Source organism: Psittacula echo (assembly GCF_963264785.1).
Source record: "Psittacula echo genome assembly, chromosome: 3".
Taxonomy (NCBI): Eukaryota; Metazoa; Chordata; class Aves; order Psittaciformes; family Psittacidae; genus Psittacula; species Psittacula echo.
The window spans coordinates 55,868,318-55,884,709 of NC_137736.1; the positions used below are offsets into that span (position 1 = coordinate 55,868,318).

Sequence of the window (16,392 nt, forward strand, 5' to 3'; positions counted from 1 at the left end):
GAGCATTCACAGCTTCCTTGGGCAACCCATTCCAGTGCCTCACTACCCTTACAGTAAAGAACTTCTTCTTTATATCTAACCTGAACTTCCCCTGTTTTAGTTTGAAAGCATCCCCCTTGGCCTGTCCTACAGTCCATAATGAAGACTCCCTCCCCAGCATCCTTATAGGCCCCTTCTGATACTGGAAGGCTGCTGTGAGGTCTCCATGTCTTGATGGACAGGGTCAACCCACCATAACCGAGCACACTTTACTTCATACCCTGTTCTGAATATACTCATTACATTGTGTCCAGAAATACCAAGTGTGATGTTTCTAAGCTAGGTATTGGAAAAAAAAAAAAAAAATAAGGATGGACTTTTCTTCACAAACAGGAAAATGCAACAATGTAAAACTGATGAGGCAGTGTCTGTTATAGATATAGATGGGTATGTGCAGTTAGAGACAGACATTCTAATACTTGTCTCTGTAGTCACAGAAAATTAACAGACTGCTGTTATCATACTACCTCCTGGAGGACTTGGATCTCTCTTGATCATCCCAAAATGTGCACTGTAGCAATGTTGCAAAGCTCAGCTTCTGGTCTCTCTATACCTTATTTGTAGCTGCCTATAGGCATAACATTCTAAATACAGTATCAGATAATGCACTATCCAACCAAACCTGAGGGACGGCTGAAATAGGGGCATCTGCATGTTCTATTCTATCCAAAGACCCTGAGCTGAATGGTGGCCAACACTTAGAGAGATGGTTTGGGGCATAGTCTATATAGCCTATATCTGGATACTGCGATTCAACTATCTTTGCACTTTTCAGCAGTTCAGGAGGGATGGGTCTATTTCTCCTGGAGCCTTAATCTTTCCAGCTTTTCCTGTGCAGTGATAAGGGTTCACAGCTTTACTAAAAAACTAGAGCTAAGCACTGGCAAAGGATAACTTTCTTCAAATTAAGCTCCAGCTTGAACTGAAACAATACATCAAAACACCCAGCTCTCTAAAGGAAAGCCTGATGAACGTTAACATCGAAGAGTCATACACTCAGAAGTGTGGCACAACAAAATTAAGGTAGTTTCTTCTTCCAGGACTTGGAGACCATGCCTTGACAAGGAAAAAAATTCCCTACTTCTTATACTAGTTGTATACTTCGTATATTCTGCTAAGAAACTAGACCAGTTGCTGCAGCCTCAGCTAGCATTCAAGCCAGTTGTACAGATACCCATTTCCCACCACCTCCTCCAAATGCTTCCTGCACCAGGCATCTGGGCTATTGCAATCTGTACATCACCAACTAATTTAAAGAACTAGCAGATGGTCAGTGTCTTCCTCTTTCCACAGTTAGAAAGATAGGAAATGAAAAACAGAGCCACTAAACCAGCTGCTAGGAAGCAATGATGGAGCCCACAAGACAGCCTGGCGGCTTCCGTGGGTCCTGGTAGTCTCATTAGCACTGGGACAGCTGTGTGACAGGCTGCAGATTATTTCTCAACCTAATGGCACTGATTGAAAGGGAGGAAGGAAAAAGTCTGGCATCAGAAGACTGTATTAAGCAGGGCAGGAAAATTACCAAACCTTGTATGTTCACAAGAGGATAAGCCACTACTCACACAAATGAGACTGTAGAGAAAAACACTGAGTTTCCTAATGGTCTCACCACTCTCAAATGGTCTCACCACTGTCAATTTGCCCTTTTTAACTCCACCAAGACAGTAAAACATTCCCTTTATTGCTGACAAGATTCTGAGGTATGTCCTGCTTTCCATCACTCGTGTAAATTAGGAGTGATTTTTCTTTTCAGAGCTTGTAGAGAAAGACAGTTCAGAGCCTTGTTAAAGATCTACTGATGCTCAACTCCCAGGTCACAGATCTGCCTGAAAGGGGAAAGGTCAAATGCAGCAAGAACATTTCTACCACACTTACCCCATTGAGTTTTGGCCAGCCATGAATTTCAGGATTTCTTTTCAGCATTTCACCATTAGTTTAACTTGGACACTTTAATTTTTATATTCTTCTTATATTGTGGAGCACAAAACTGTACATTACCAGAGGTGAAGCTGTACGAATGCTTAGTATGGTGGGACAATCACTTTTCAGGTTAGGTGTACCGAAAATACACTCCATTGATACACTTGGCATTTTGGCTATGAGGGCAAATTGTTGACTCATATTGAGGTTACCATCAAACAAAACCAACAGATCCCTTTCTGCAGGGCTGCTCACAAGCATCTTATATCCCACTGTAGAAGAAGGTCCATGATTACACCACCCCAGGTGCAGAATCTGGCCTTTGTACTTGTTAAATTTCATATAGTTAGCGATTGCTCAGTGCTCTAGGCTATCAAGTTCTCTCTGTAAGGCATCTTCACCCTCAAGGGTATCAATAGTCCTTCCTAATTTATTATCGTTGGCAACTGATTTGGTTACCACCTTGAGAGGGAAAACTCCTTTACCTTCAGCAAGAACAAGGTTGAGATTACTCCTCAAAAACATGACAAGAATATTAATTTTGAAAGTGCTGTAGATTGTATAAGAGGAAAAATAAAACAGAAATTGAATAGAGGAATTTTATGCAAATGCACATACACATCGGAAAACAGCATCCGCAAACATTAAAGAAATTGAAACTACTGCCTGTCTGCCTTAATGGTGCGCTGTCTGGAAGAGGGTCATTATAACACACTCTGTATTCACAGCCACTTCCATCTGAAGGGATATGATAGACAAATGTTATCAGACTCAGTCTGCTGCATGGTATATCTGAGGAGGGAAAAAGATCTTTCTTTGAAAAATCTTGTACTTTGCATGGTTTAACAGGGAGGGGAAAAGGCAGCTCAAACCAGTCCTCTGTTTCTCAAACTCCAAAAACAAAAAGTAGGAAGAAATCCCATCACCAAAGGAACCTTCCACATTTGAGGCTGTCAAACAGAAATTCCTCAGCTATAAACACCTGTGTTTTAAAAACTCATGCAGATACAAGGCCTACATATGCAAGATTACAAAGGTCAGAGAGGTCTCAATAAAAGTTAGGTCCATCCTGAGGGCCATGTCTGCGCTGAGGTTTTTTTGTCCTTTTAGACTTCCATCATGCGTATTCCAAGTTTGAAGTCAGCATAGTACTAGGATGCTCTATTATCAACAGTTTTCCTCTCAGAGACATTAAACAAGTCCCTTGAGCATATTAGTCTTCGCATCTATCCAAGACTGAGTTATATTTTTCACCTTTGAGACTAAAAATCCACTGCTGTATTGCAGGATGACTCGAGGGCAGTCAAAGTCTTCTGTAGACCCATGTTTCCTCTGGACTTTCACAGGCATGTGAGGCTATACCAGGTCAAATAGATTTTCTTAACTGTTACGAAGGACAAAATGGTGCATACAAATTCAAAAAAGCCTAAGGAGCACAATAACAGACCAAGTACAAAAAAAAATAGAGGTACACTTCCTTTTAACAATAATAAATAATATTTATATGTCTAAGAATATAAGCACTGGAGGGATCCATTCTGCACAAGTTCTGAACAAGTGCAAGTAGTGAGTAGTTTGAGTTCATTGCTGCTTTATATTCTCCTTACAGACATCTCTGCAACGTGATCAGCCATGGGCAGCTCTACTAGTCTGCTATACAAGTCTACGCGTTTTCAAATTCTGCTGTAAAATTGTTTCTACCCACCTTTTTCAGTTGCATTTATCTGTAACTGATGACCTGTGATTTCTGTTTATACCCCTGGGTCCTCTGGTATTACCCTGCTCTTGTACTTCAGGGGCCTTTGACAAAATTGGAGAGGCATGGTTCAGCAGCACTCAGGATGTGATTTCTTGATAACTAATGTTTCATTAGCAAAATAACTCAGGCATTCACCTCTGTTCTACAGCTGTTGAATAGTTTGCACTCCAAAAATAATGGTCCATTAGCAGACAGATGGATGGACAGATGCAGAGTTAGAGTTTTGATAACCACTTTTTACCAATATTGATTAATTGGGGCATTATGACTTGTACAAAATTGCTTTACCGCAATGGTATGCAGATGGAAGACATCCACAAACCTCACATTTGAGGAGAAAAATCTAGCTGGGCTCCATCCAATGCTGCACAAACATGGGTGCCTAGCATCTGAATGGATGTAAAATTTACTTGCTACCTATATTCCTTTTCTTATTCTGTCTTTTTAAGCTAGTTATTCTATTAAGCCATTTGCTTTGAGCCTTCCAAATAAAGACCAGGTCAGCCTTGTTTCATTATTTGTGTTGGTGCCTGGCTGCTGCAGGATGTAATACCTCACTTTGTCTGGAAAGCGAGTAAGCATTCAGAACACATTACTCACAGGCTGCAGCTCCTGGCAAAGTTGCCTTCGTGACACATAACTTGCACAGTGACTGCAGCTTAGGAGGGAACTCTCCAAGAACACTTGCCCCAACTCCTGCAATATCCTGTCAATATCTACAGGGTGAGATCCTACTTGAGCATAAACCCACTAACTGCACAGTGGCTCATGAACTGTGCTCTGTTGCTTTTAAGCATGAGAAAGGCCACTGCAGCCTTGTGATTTGATTTTGATACCACAAAATATAACAAAAAAGACAGTTTTCCCCTACTGAGGCTACTTTCTCCCTATGCTTCTCCTACAATCAAAGGAGCAGGAGACTCTCGCAGATGGGTACTGAGAAGGCTGTCTCAGACCCTTCTAGCATCCAGCTTAATAGATAAATGCAATTTGTACTCAAGCCACAGCTGCAAAGAGTCTTTCTTGTGCTTTCTGCAAATGCTTCTCACTCCAGTAACCTGTAATTCCGCTTCCCAGAAAAACTGGGTGGATTATGGCAGGTTGTGCTTGATCAAATGATTTAAAGAAATAGCAGGAGGCATGCAATAAAGCCTTCCCTCATGTATAACTGAATGACTTGGCTGCATCATTCTCCCTCTTAAGTGTCACCTCAGGGCCTGCCCTGTAAAGAGCATCACTGGGATTCAGCCAGTCAACCTACAAAATTATTTTTCATAACATATCAAAATCTAGAGGAGATATATCACTTTTCACACCAAACTCTCCAAGGCTCAGACAGGATTTCTCCTGAAAAGACTAATCATACAGAGATGTCACTTGCTCTGTTTATACTATATCAGTTCCTCAGGAATAAAAATTCAGGTAACAGAGCTCAGTACAGGGATCAGTTTTATTTGATTACAAATTCAGCGTTCCTTTTGTTAGATACACTGTTGAAATTGGAAAGAATGAAAAGATCTAAAGCCAACACACTGCACATTTTCTTTCTGGGTTATTTCTTGTGAAACAGGTGTTGACTTCTTTCTCCCCCTTTCAGATCAAAAGGCAAGCCCTAGTCAGGCTACAAGACTTGTAATCCATGCACGCTCAATATCCATCATTACTGATTCTCCTGACAATGCATCAGGAGGAAATAAAAGAAAGTTGGCTGCCTTAAAGAAAGTTGGCTGCTTTAAATAAAAGCTGAGTTGATGACTCCCTTCTGACAATATCACTTTTTGTGACTTATTTATCTTGTAAATATATGAAAGAAGTGCTATTATTTCCTTCCTAAAACAGCATCATAAAGTTTTCCCGTCCTCTTGACTTGTATCTCTCCAAAGCCAGCTGCTTTGAGCAGCTTGCTGTACTCTGCTGCTGTTCGCTCTTTTCCTTCTGTCTGGACCAACATATTCATCGAATACAGTTGAGTTTCTAAAGGCCCACTTTTATCCTCATTCAGCAGTGATTCAACCAGCAGCACTCCACCGCCTAGTTGAATAAAGAGAAATAAAACACATACTGAGCTCTGAGAAGACGAGGTATTTTTCAGCTGAGTTACTAGGTCACATCCTAACCTTTAGTTTCAGGAAGAAGCAGCCTCTATATTCAGTCTTATTTCAGCATCACAGAAGACAATGAAAGAGCAAAAGCACTGGAGCATGCCTCTGCTTAGATACTTAAGTACTCATGCACCAAGTCTGAAGGGGGTGTAATGACTGAGATGGAAATTTCCCATTCCCCCAGCTGAAATCCGCAGAAGCTCACTGATTTTGCTAATAACCTGGCTGTATAGGCACTGTTTGCAAAGCTCTGAGGGTTCAATGTGATGCTTAATGGGATTTTTACTGTCACCTACACCTATTTAAACAATACTCAAAGTCCCCAATCCTTACACCTAAATACCTTGAGAAAGAGAAGTCCCTGTAGAGAAGGAGACTAAAACTAGAAGCCCAGACTCTATTTGGCTCAGCTGCACATGGCTGGCTTAGGAAAGCAAAAGGCTAAACTAAGGAAACCCCTGCACTGAAACTCTGCCACCCAAATTGAGCACAGAAACTGGTGTGCTTCTTGTTACTGATAGCCCAGGGTCTCTCTGTTCTTCAAGAGCTCACACCTACCAGGTTTGCAAGCTTTGTAGACCTTTGCCAGCAGCTGCCTGCATTTGTAATCATCCCAGTCGTGCAATATCTTGGATAAAATATACAGTTCAGCTTCTGGAATTGAATCGTTAAAGAAGTCTCCTGTAAAGCAAGAATACATGTATTATACAAAACCCCTAAACCCTGCGGGGTTTAAGGCTGAGTTAAACAAATATTTTCAGTTCTGTCCATTTCTGGAGACTTTGGACTTGCCATGTCCATCACTCACATCTGTGGGATTGCATATTTTTTCCTTCAGTCTCAAGAAGGTCTAAAATGTTTAAAAGCAGCAGCTCTTCTTCAACCTTTGATGCATAGGAAAGCATTTGAGACTGAGTTTTATCCAGTTACAGCAATTCAGATTCATAAAGCATTAAGAAGAGGAGACAGTTTCTCACAGTTTCTACCGTGGAAAAAAAGAAAAACTTGCCCTTTTCTAAGCAGATTTTCAAAGACCTTCAGTAACAAGAGAAAAACATCATAAATCATTAAGGAAAAAATACACATCTCTCACCTCCTAGCACTACCTTCATCACCACACCTTTTTTTCAGCACCTGGTGTATTACATTCAGATTTTTCTCTGTGCACCTTACTTTGCCATTTCTTTTCCCATTTCTTTGTACCATCATCACACATAACATTTCCTGTGATCCTCCATCTTTGCTTTTATATACTCCCTCCCTTCCTCAAGGCTTCTTTCCTCTCTCTGAGCTTCAAGCAATATTGTCATTACAACACTTTGAAGACTTTTGTAAACATTTAAAGTTACATCTCCCTACACTCATGTTCATCATAGATGGTGCAAAGACTATTGCTAAGACAAAGACTATGAACCGAGCAAGTAAAATACAGACCAGCTCGCTTACATTGAAAGCCTGACATCTCTTAGGACTTTAAAGTAATCATTCCCAGAGAAGGAAAACCCCTTGCTCAGAGCAGGCCTGGCATCCCACACATCTGCCAGGAGGTCTGTGCAGGAGAAAAGGGAGTGATAGGAAGATCTGTGACATAGTATGGTAGTTTTTTAGAACTGCAGGACTTTCTTTATTCTTATTTTTGTGTTAAAATACGCTCATTCTGAAGGAACGAAATAGTTCTGTTAAGGAGTAAAAAGTTTCTGGGGTGCTGAATAACAGAGTTGTCTCTGATAGAAGGTAGCTGCAGATGTACAACTGGGACTGCCCTGTGGTAGCAATGAATTGCAGACCTGGGCTGGGGAAGCTGCAATATGGGACACTCTGCCCACATAAGGGACAGTTGGAGACCTGAGCCTCCAGTGTGATACCTCTGAGCAGAGACAAGGGGCTCAGGAGCAACAGCTGTGACAACACTACACCACTGTCCACACCTACCTTCGTGGAAAGTGATACGATGCTCCTCAGGTGGAACAAATTGCTCTTTGGCCACTTGTATGACTTTTGGCAGGTCATAAATTGTGATCGTGGAATTTGGGTACAAAGAAACATACTCCCGGGCCAAAGCTCCTCCACCTCCTTTGGGGAGAAAGCAAAAGCAGGTTGGTGCTGACACAAAACCAACTTGCTCAGCAACTTCTCCATGAAGTGAGCAGACAATAGCACATTCAGTGCATTCAGCCTCATGGAAGCTGGCAAGATACATTTGCTCACCACATGTTGCCCAAAGGGAAGAGGAGCGACAGGAGAGGCCACTATCAGAAGACAGTTCAGAGGCTTTTAAAGAAGATCTAATGACACTCACCTCCCAGGTCATAGATCTGCTTGAAAGGGGAAAGATCAAATGCAACAAGTACATCCCTGCCACATATGCTCCATATTGAGTTCTGGCCAGCCATGAATTTCACCATTTCTTCCTCTGATCTAGTAACGCAAACAGACGCAGCACAGGTAATTTACAATATCCTTGGTGATTCCTATCACAGAAATGTTATTAGAAGTTTTAGTTAAACACTAATCTCTGTTTTTATTGACACAAAATACACTCTTTTGCTATATAAACTTACCTAACAGAAGGGTACAGCTATGTGTTCATGCATTTAAATATGGAATTAAGACTAGTGAAGTCCAACAGTATATTATGATGCTAATTCTCAGGCTTCCAAGGGATTTTTTTTTTTCACCCCTTCAAATACCATTCTTTCTGTGCAAGAGACCTGTGATATGTTTTTCAGAATAAGAAATGATATAATTCCGCCCAAAATATTAGACAATGTCCCAGTAATGGATACTGTTGAGAAAGAAAAATGCTGTGTGATGAGTTCTGATGAGTGGGATTTTCACATAATCATATTTAATTGTCCTGAGCCATAATTAAAAACATTAATTTTATCTACATTAAGAATAATAAAATTTCTATAAATATACTGATTACCTGTACATTGCTCCAAAAGGGTCTTTAGATGAAATGTGAAAAGCTTTTTCATACTGGTTTCTTCCTTCTCTAAAATAACAACCAAAAAAAGCATATGAGTGTGGATTTCTATTTCTTTTATCCCAAATACACCTTGGGGCTGTAGTTTCAGCTAGTTCATCACTGCAAAAGGTGCTTCACTTTGTACAGAATATATGCCAGCCTGTTTGTAATGGCTGCAAAGGCACCCTCATTTGCTACCCAAAAATATGCTGACGTATTTCTCAGCCTTTCACATGAATGACTGGTTCTTTTCAAGGCCAAACTGGATGGGGCTTTGAGCAACCTGGTCTAGTGAAAGGTGTCCCTGCCCATGGCAGGGAGTTGGAACTGGATGATCTTTAAGGTCCCTTCCAACCCAAACCATTCTGTGGTTTATGGGAACACATCTCAGATAAAGGTACAAGACTGGTGCAATCATCACCATGACTCACACCATGTTTAATCATCAGTTGCACAGACTTGAACAAGGAGACTCCAGCCCCATATTAAACTACTCCTTTACACCTTTGCAGAAGAAACCTTAGCCATCGTTACCCATCATTTAATGTGATGTATTAAGAGACACCATAATGTTCAAATGCTTTCCTGAAGGTCAAACACATAAAATCTGATTCCTGTGTCACCTCTACCATCAGAAAGAAAAAGTAAACAAAAACGCACACAAATGGAAAACACGAAAAAAACAGGAATACATATTGGCTGGATTACGAGCTGAAATGATCTGCTGTTTTTTATTTCTGGGAACAAACCAGCATCTTCATTGTGCCCTTTCCCAGAAACACACTACTCAGAGCAGCCACACAGATGCTACAAAGCAGTCTGCAACAGACAGCGCACAACATTCCTCCTTACCTCACAGCATCAGCCAGGTAGTGCCAGCACAAGTAGACTGTATTGGAGTAATACATCATAATATGATACTGAGACTTGGGACTTGATTTTGTAAGGTAGATGTTGGAAATGTCTGTGTTTCTGTAGAGGGCTAATAGGTGAAATAAATATATTTACTAACATGTATATACCACCTTGCCAAACCTACTGCACAGCATGGTACTTGTCACCAAAAGATGTCCACATGACCAAAGACACAACTGCGTTGCTTCTACAATCAATTTTTCCACTACAATGAGCAGTGGCTGAGGACTGCTGAAATGTATGTTGCCCCATTCAATCTGAGTAAGCACTACCTACCTATACTTAGTCTAGCACCAAACATTTCTTTCAAGAACAGCAGGAGGAACTCTTTATGAGTGCCATTATTTACTGATAGGCTTCTGCTGATAGCCTATCAGCAGATAGGCTGATAGGCTTTGGTGTGCTCTTCTAAACAAGAAGTTAAGCCCTTGCAGACAAGCATCTTTGCCGGTCAACAAGGTCAGCAAGTGGGAGGCAAGTCCCCAAAACAGCATGCTAACTACACCTACTCCCTTCTCAATTCACTAGGTCAGGACCTTCAACAGAGAAATTGAGTGCCTAAAGGACTCGCAGAAACATTCCTTGCTTCCTCCAACACATCTGCAGTGGCATCACTCACCCATGGGACTGTCACACAAAAAGAATGTAAAAGATAGATCCTGCTCTCAAACTCCTTGAACAACTACTGTAATCCCTAAACAGGGCCATACAACAAAAGTCAAAGCAGGGGATACAACTTGCAAGACTCTGGCCAGTCTTGACCAGCGGTCTGATGGTCTGAAATCCCTCCTGACCCCATGGACTCAACATTTCTGCTGCAAGGAGAAACTTATATCACCTCTCAGTTCAGATCAGCAACCTAACTAAATACTGCACATGGCGGTAAAACCACAAAGATAAATGAAGCGTGTTTTTAAATCATGCCATTGTCCGTCTACTCTGGCATTTTGTTTCAAGGTTCAAGATCATGCCCACACCTCAGAGTTTTCTTGAGACCAACTCTGCAGAGACCCTGAATATCTTCTCCAATGTCCCCGAGGTTCTTGCACAAAGACATTTAGGGATATAAAGCCCTTCACCTGGGTTCTGCATTACACCTTTATTTAATAATGCTGGCATTTGCTGCTTCTCTTTCAGTTGAAGAGGGGATGATGTTCCCAAGTGATCTTCTTCTCCTTCCAGCAACTGTCCTAAGACTAGATATCACCTTCCCCCATCTTGCCTCACTTGCCAAACCATCAGAGATTTAACTCTTATAGTTTCTTCCCCTTCTTATGCTTTTATTACCTCCTTCTTGTGTCAGCTCTACTGCCAACAGCTTCAACCCCACACAGGCATCCAGCAGTCTTTCCATCCCTGTGGTGCTGGTACCCAAGCGTGCAGCAATGGCATTCGTGGACAGAGGCTCCCCTGACTCCAGCAAAAGATCAAACACCCCCAACTCACAAGCAGTGAACATAACCTGGGGGAAAGGAAAGGTGGGAGCGAGGCGTCAGGTGAAAGCGCAAAAGCCTACTGCATTTCTAAAGCTTTGTTGGATAAATATACACATAATAATATTTTTTCATGTAAAAATCATATTTCATAGAAACAAGACAAATGGTTAAACTGAAGTTTCTCTGAACACTGATAATACCATCAAGTGCTTGCAAGTGCACTTTTCTTTCCATTTCTTTTCTTTTTCTGGAAAAGCCAGCCAGTGGTTTTGGCTCACAAAGGTTCACATTGAGAGACCTGTTTTGGGTGTGAATGTTCCTGGCTCTTCCTTAGTTTCAGAGCACATACTCCAAAGACTTTCTTGCTTTTTGCCCCAAGAGCACAAGAGGTTTTTCATGATTCATTTTTCCTCTCTTTACTCTCAGCTCTGCCTTTCAGAAGCCATAGGATGCAGCAGTATTTGCACAACCTGAAGTGTATTCTTTACCTTACCATGTTGGCCAGAGGTGAAGCAAGGGACAATAGGAAATGTAACTAAATAGTCAATGAGGAAAAAATCTCCACTGGAGTGGATATTATATGTCCGTATGCTTACCCACAGAAAGGCAAATAATGTCAGTAAACAATAAGGGAAGTGGAACTATTAGTACTGCCTTTGTGCCTTAATCAAATGCTGTTTGGAAAAACAGTCATTATACTAGAGTCTATCTTTCATGTGAAAAGAGGCTCTCAAGACCAGATGCCTGCATAATACATACATAAAACCATGGGAGAAAGAAGGAAATTCTTTGAGAAGGTATTTGAAAAATCTTGTTCTTTACATGGTTAATAAGGAAGGAAGAAGGCAGTTCACGTCAGCTCTCTGTTTCTCAAACTCCAGAAATGAAAAGTGGGAAAAAAAGTCCCATCACCAAAGGAACCTTCTACATCTGAGGCAATCAGACAGCAACACCTCAGCTATAAAACCCTGTGTTTTTTTAAAGCCTCATGCAGAGAAGGTCTGCTCTTCCAAGCCCCCAGAGGTCAGAGAGGTCTCAATAAATGTTAAGTCTATCCTGAGGGGTCAGGTCACTTTCAAATCTTTTTCCTTTCCAAATTTCCTTCCTGCTAAGAGGAGCAGAGAGGATGCGTTCATATGAGCCAGTTTTCATTCCAAAGGCTTACATTCAGCACCTAAAGTGAGAACCTTGAATATTTCTGTCTGCATACTGTTGGACATCTATCCAAGACTGAGTTATATTTCTTACCTTTGAGACTAAAAATCCACTGCTGTATTGCAAGATGTCTTGAGGATAGTCAAGGTCTTCTGTAGAACTCATCTTCTTTCTGGACTGAGGCACAGATTCTCTTATCCTCTTAAATAAGCTTTCTACTAGGCAGAGAGCACACCAGCTGATCCACTTAATCTTCTCACTTCCAAGAAACACACTGGTTACAAAACGGATAGCTAAGTTATTGGGCTTCAGTGGGTCTTTCTACCAGGTCCATCTGTTTCTTTGGCTCTTCCATCATCAAGTACAAGGCTAAAGAATCAGTGTGGATTAAAGCTTATGTTGACAGTTCAGCAGTCAGTTAACATGCTGGTACATTAGAAGCACATGAAGGCTTGTAACAAGCAAATAAGAAACTACTGCAGAACAGCACCAGGAGCCTGAACTCAGTGCAATGCACCAGGAGTTCATCAACCAAAGCAGAGTCTTAACCAGAGCTTGTTCAGAAGCAGCTCTCTCTATCAGGGTGGCTTTTTGATGCTGGAAGACTTCCCAAGAATAGAAATCCTTCCATATATCAGTCAGCTGAATGGCATCACTGCACAAGAAATAAAATATTTGGCAACAAAATTCTTCACGTGAAAAGTGGACATTCCCAAGGGTATAAGAGTGAAGGAATATCAGCTCTTTTCAAAGAAGTCATGGCATATTCCTGGTCAAATCTGGCATCTCCCACAGCCCTACTCACCCCTCACCCAAGCGTATGCACAGCACTTACCTTCACCATACTGAAACAGAGACTTTTTCTGCCTCTAGCGCCAGGTCATGTACTCAGGGCCTCTGACCTTACCCACTCAAGGAAAACGACTGGCATAACTACCACATAGCAGGCAAGAGGAAATTATCTGAGATCAGAGTCCACACAAGGAGCTGAAGGAGAAGAAAGCATCCCACCAGACTCTGTCCCTGGAATAATTTCCACCCATGTGTGGAAAACATGGGTGTGCTTCCCTGGTCTGGTTTGCAAGCTGTGCCCACAGAATGGATAAAGGAAATGCAAGGGTGTAACCAGAAGGGAATTGAAACTTGCTGTGATGGGCACAGGTCCAGGTGAACTTAGTGCTAGCAGTAGGGTACACCTATCCCCAAGTAGAGAAGCAGCCAGTCTGAAAAGGAGCTGCAAGAATTTGTTGTGCTTTGTCACAGTGACTAGTTGTGAATGTTCCATCCCTGGCGGTGTTAAAGGCCAGCTGGACTCAGCCTTGAGCAAACTGGTCTAGTGTGAGGCATACCTGTCCATGGCAGGGGGGTTGGAACTAGATGATCTTCAGGTCTTTTCCAACCCTAACTATTCTATGATTCCATGATGATCACTGAGGTGAAGTCTTCAAGGAATTAAATCTACTCTTGTTGTTTTTCCATATTTTGCCAGTCTCTCACATAACGGCTTACAAAGCAGTGCCTGTTTGATAGCAGCATCACAGTAGGGGTGTCCTACTCGTGCTTTCCGATGTTTTGCCAGAGCAGGGTTCTGAGGTATAAAAAAATTTTCTACATTTTCCAGCTGGCTGCCACATTCTTCTTCCCCTTCTTTGCAAAACTAAGCAGGGACATGCAGAATGTCCTTGGGAAGAAACTATAACATGACTGACAAGTGCCAGATGCGACATGGATTTCAACTTCAAGCAGAATATACCTCATGGGTTTTCATCTGAAAATTTAAACTCTGGATTACTTTCCTGAAACCTCTCTGCCTCACTGTCCATTCCTTCAGCTTGTAAATGCCTGCCATGGTGCCCATCTTGCCTTTTTGGGCTGAAACTGCAACTCTTGGGTGAGAAAAGATGCTCTCCATCAAGTAAAGACTCACGGGTTTTATATCACACATTTAGCAACCCTTCAGCAACAACATTAAATGAGACATGACTTGGGTAATACATGGGTGGCAGAATGTTACAAACCAGCACTTTTTTCAGTGGACGCTTTCTCCATGCATGCTTCAGTGATTAAGTTAATGGGCAAAACTTGAACAATACAGTGATCAACACGCAGCTCAGCATTTTGTGTACATTAGCTTGGTGTATGTTTAAAGACTGCACTTTACAATTTTGTCCCAACACAACATTTTAGTGTTCCCTTCCTTTCCTAGGAAGTAGGGTTGTATTTATACACTGCTGCTGCAGGTTACTTCTGTGCTTCTCTTTTGAAGCTGCCCCATTTTAGAAGAAACAGGCCAGTATGTTTTCCACATGTTCCTTCTGACCATTTTGCGTATACAGTGAAACTTTATCAACTGAAAGGTTTCACTGCATAATTCTTCTGTGAAACAGTATTTTCCATTCAGATCCTTACATTTTAGCCAGAAATGCAGTCCTGCATTTATTTTAGCCAGTAGTGAAATAACAACTTACTTTAAGAGTTAGTTGTTAAAGTCAGCTAAGAGGTTCCCAAAATTATCAGCCTTTTCCACCTCTGTACACAGCTTGGAAACTGTAGGAGTTCCCCCCCAGGCTCTAACACCACAGGGTCTCCTATGTTGCCAGGTCCGAACACACAAATGTTAGGGCAAACGCCAAACTGTAGGAACACTTAGACCTCCTCAGCCTGGCCAACAGCACCCGTAAATATAGTGCTATAGTCCTGCTAGTGCACCAGACTTCACTGTTCAGTACAGGTTAGACACTAATATTCTGTTTAAATTGTACTGTAGAGGCTGGAGATCACAATACACCTCTCTTGCCAAAGTGACTGAATCTGTGCAGCTTGCATATAACAAGACATGGTTCTCTGAAGGAAAGGCCTGAACAACAGATTTCAAGAACACAGCTACATTTATAATGGACATCTTCCCCTGCTATCCTGCCTGCCTGCTACTGAGGAAAAAACTGGTGCAATTTTGCCCAAGCATAAAGATTTCTCATTCCTGGGATGATAACGATTACTCAGATCCAGGCCATTATGCACACTGGAGGCAAATGCTCACCACACTGAAGTATACATTTCTCTTCCACTGAGCTAAACAAAACAACTCTAGGAAAAGTGAGCTGCTGCTCACCAGCTTACAGACCACTTTCCTCAAATGACTTGGCCACAGATTAGCAATCAGATATTACAGTGACATTTAGCACAGCTGCATTAAAGATTCACGAGTACAAAAATGGTCAACCCTTGATTCTTGTAGCTTTGACTAAATAACAGACAGCTATGTTCACAACTGTAGACTAGAATGTCCTAAGGAGCCATAAATTCACTTCAGTTAAGGCAAAGCTATGGGGTACAAGAGGCTCTGTTAATAAAATGACCACAGGGTTAATTAAACACACCTGAAGTACCTTTTCAATTATGACTAAATCCGTCTGTTGAGGACACATAGAGATAATCATCTAATGGGATTACTACTTGTAGCACAATGTAGGAGAGGAGGGTTGCAGATAATCCACACCAGACTGATGCAAAGCCGCACGCACTGTGTTGCTGTTCCCAAGTAAATTGTAAGTGAGGCTTAAAGTCTAAGCTCTTTTTAATCTACAAATGCATTCATGACGATAAAATTGCAGTGGCTTGCTTTCTCTAAAAACCTCATCAAGCTTTTTGGAGCAGTCTTGCACTAAGGTTTCTCTAAAACTTATCATCACAGTGCTTAGATCATGTGCAGGTTAAAGCTGTTACTTTACCTTCACGGTTCTATTTTGGTGATTAATTTTTCTTTGCCTAAATGACTCACTACAGACAAATACTATACAAGAAATAATTACATCATTTTTGCATAACACCTGAAAGCAAGAAATTCTCTATGAACAAGGCAGATTTAGTAAAATTAAAGTGCCTGACAGTGAGAAATGGAAGATGACACTTTTTTCACATAAGCAACGAGTACAAATCTCAGGGACATGACTATGATAAGGAGTAATGCCAATATGGAAACAACTGTGCCTTGCTATCATTGCTAAGCCTCTAAATATTCCTGGAAGTGCAGTAGGATAATACAGTTTGTGCCACCACTGCCCCCCCCCCCCTTTTTTTTTTTAAGAACCTTAA

At 41.5% G+C, this 16,392-nt stretch overlaps 1 protein-coding gene across 1 annotated transcript; it reads right to left on the bottom strand.

Annotated features, from left to right (window-relative positions):
* Positions 1–5,195: 5,195 nt before the first annotated feature.
* Positions 5,196–16,343, bottom strand: ASMT (acetylserotonin O-methyltransferase). The gene is made up of 9 exons (XM_080613042.1): positions 13,647–16,343; positions 12,391–12,952; positions 10,994–11,168; positions 9,644–9,773; positions 8,750–8,818; positions 8,120–8,238; positions 7,753–7,893; positions 6,379–6,501; positions 5,196–5,749 (listed from the first exon to the last, which is right to left on the bottom strand). The coding sequence occupies exons 2-9, from the start codon at positions 12,460–12,462 to the stop codon at positions 5,538–5,540; spliced, it is 1,041 nt and encodes a 346-aa protein (XP_080469168.1). The 5' UTR covers positions 12,463–12,952; positions 13,647–16,343; the 3' UTR covers positions 5,196–5,537.
* Positions 16,344–16,392: the final 49 nt, after the last annotated feature.

Bases quoted from the DNA above. Each gene is read 5' to 3' on its own strand.
- ASMT (XM_080613042.1), bottom strand. From the start codon at position 12,462: ATGAGTTCTACAGAAGACCTTGACTATCCTCAAGACATCTTGCAATAC. The intron at 9,774-10,993 runs GTAATAAAAGCA...TTCACCTATTAG, and splicing joins AGAGCTGACACAAGAAGGAG to CCCTCTACAGAAACACAGAC. The intron at 8,819-9,643 runs GTAAGGAGGAAT...TTGTTATTTTAG, and splicing joins TACCTGGCTGATGCTGTGAG to AGAAGGAAGAAACCAGTATG.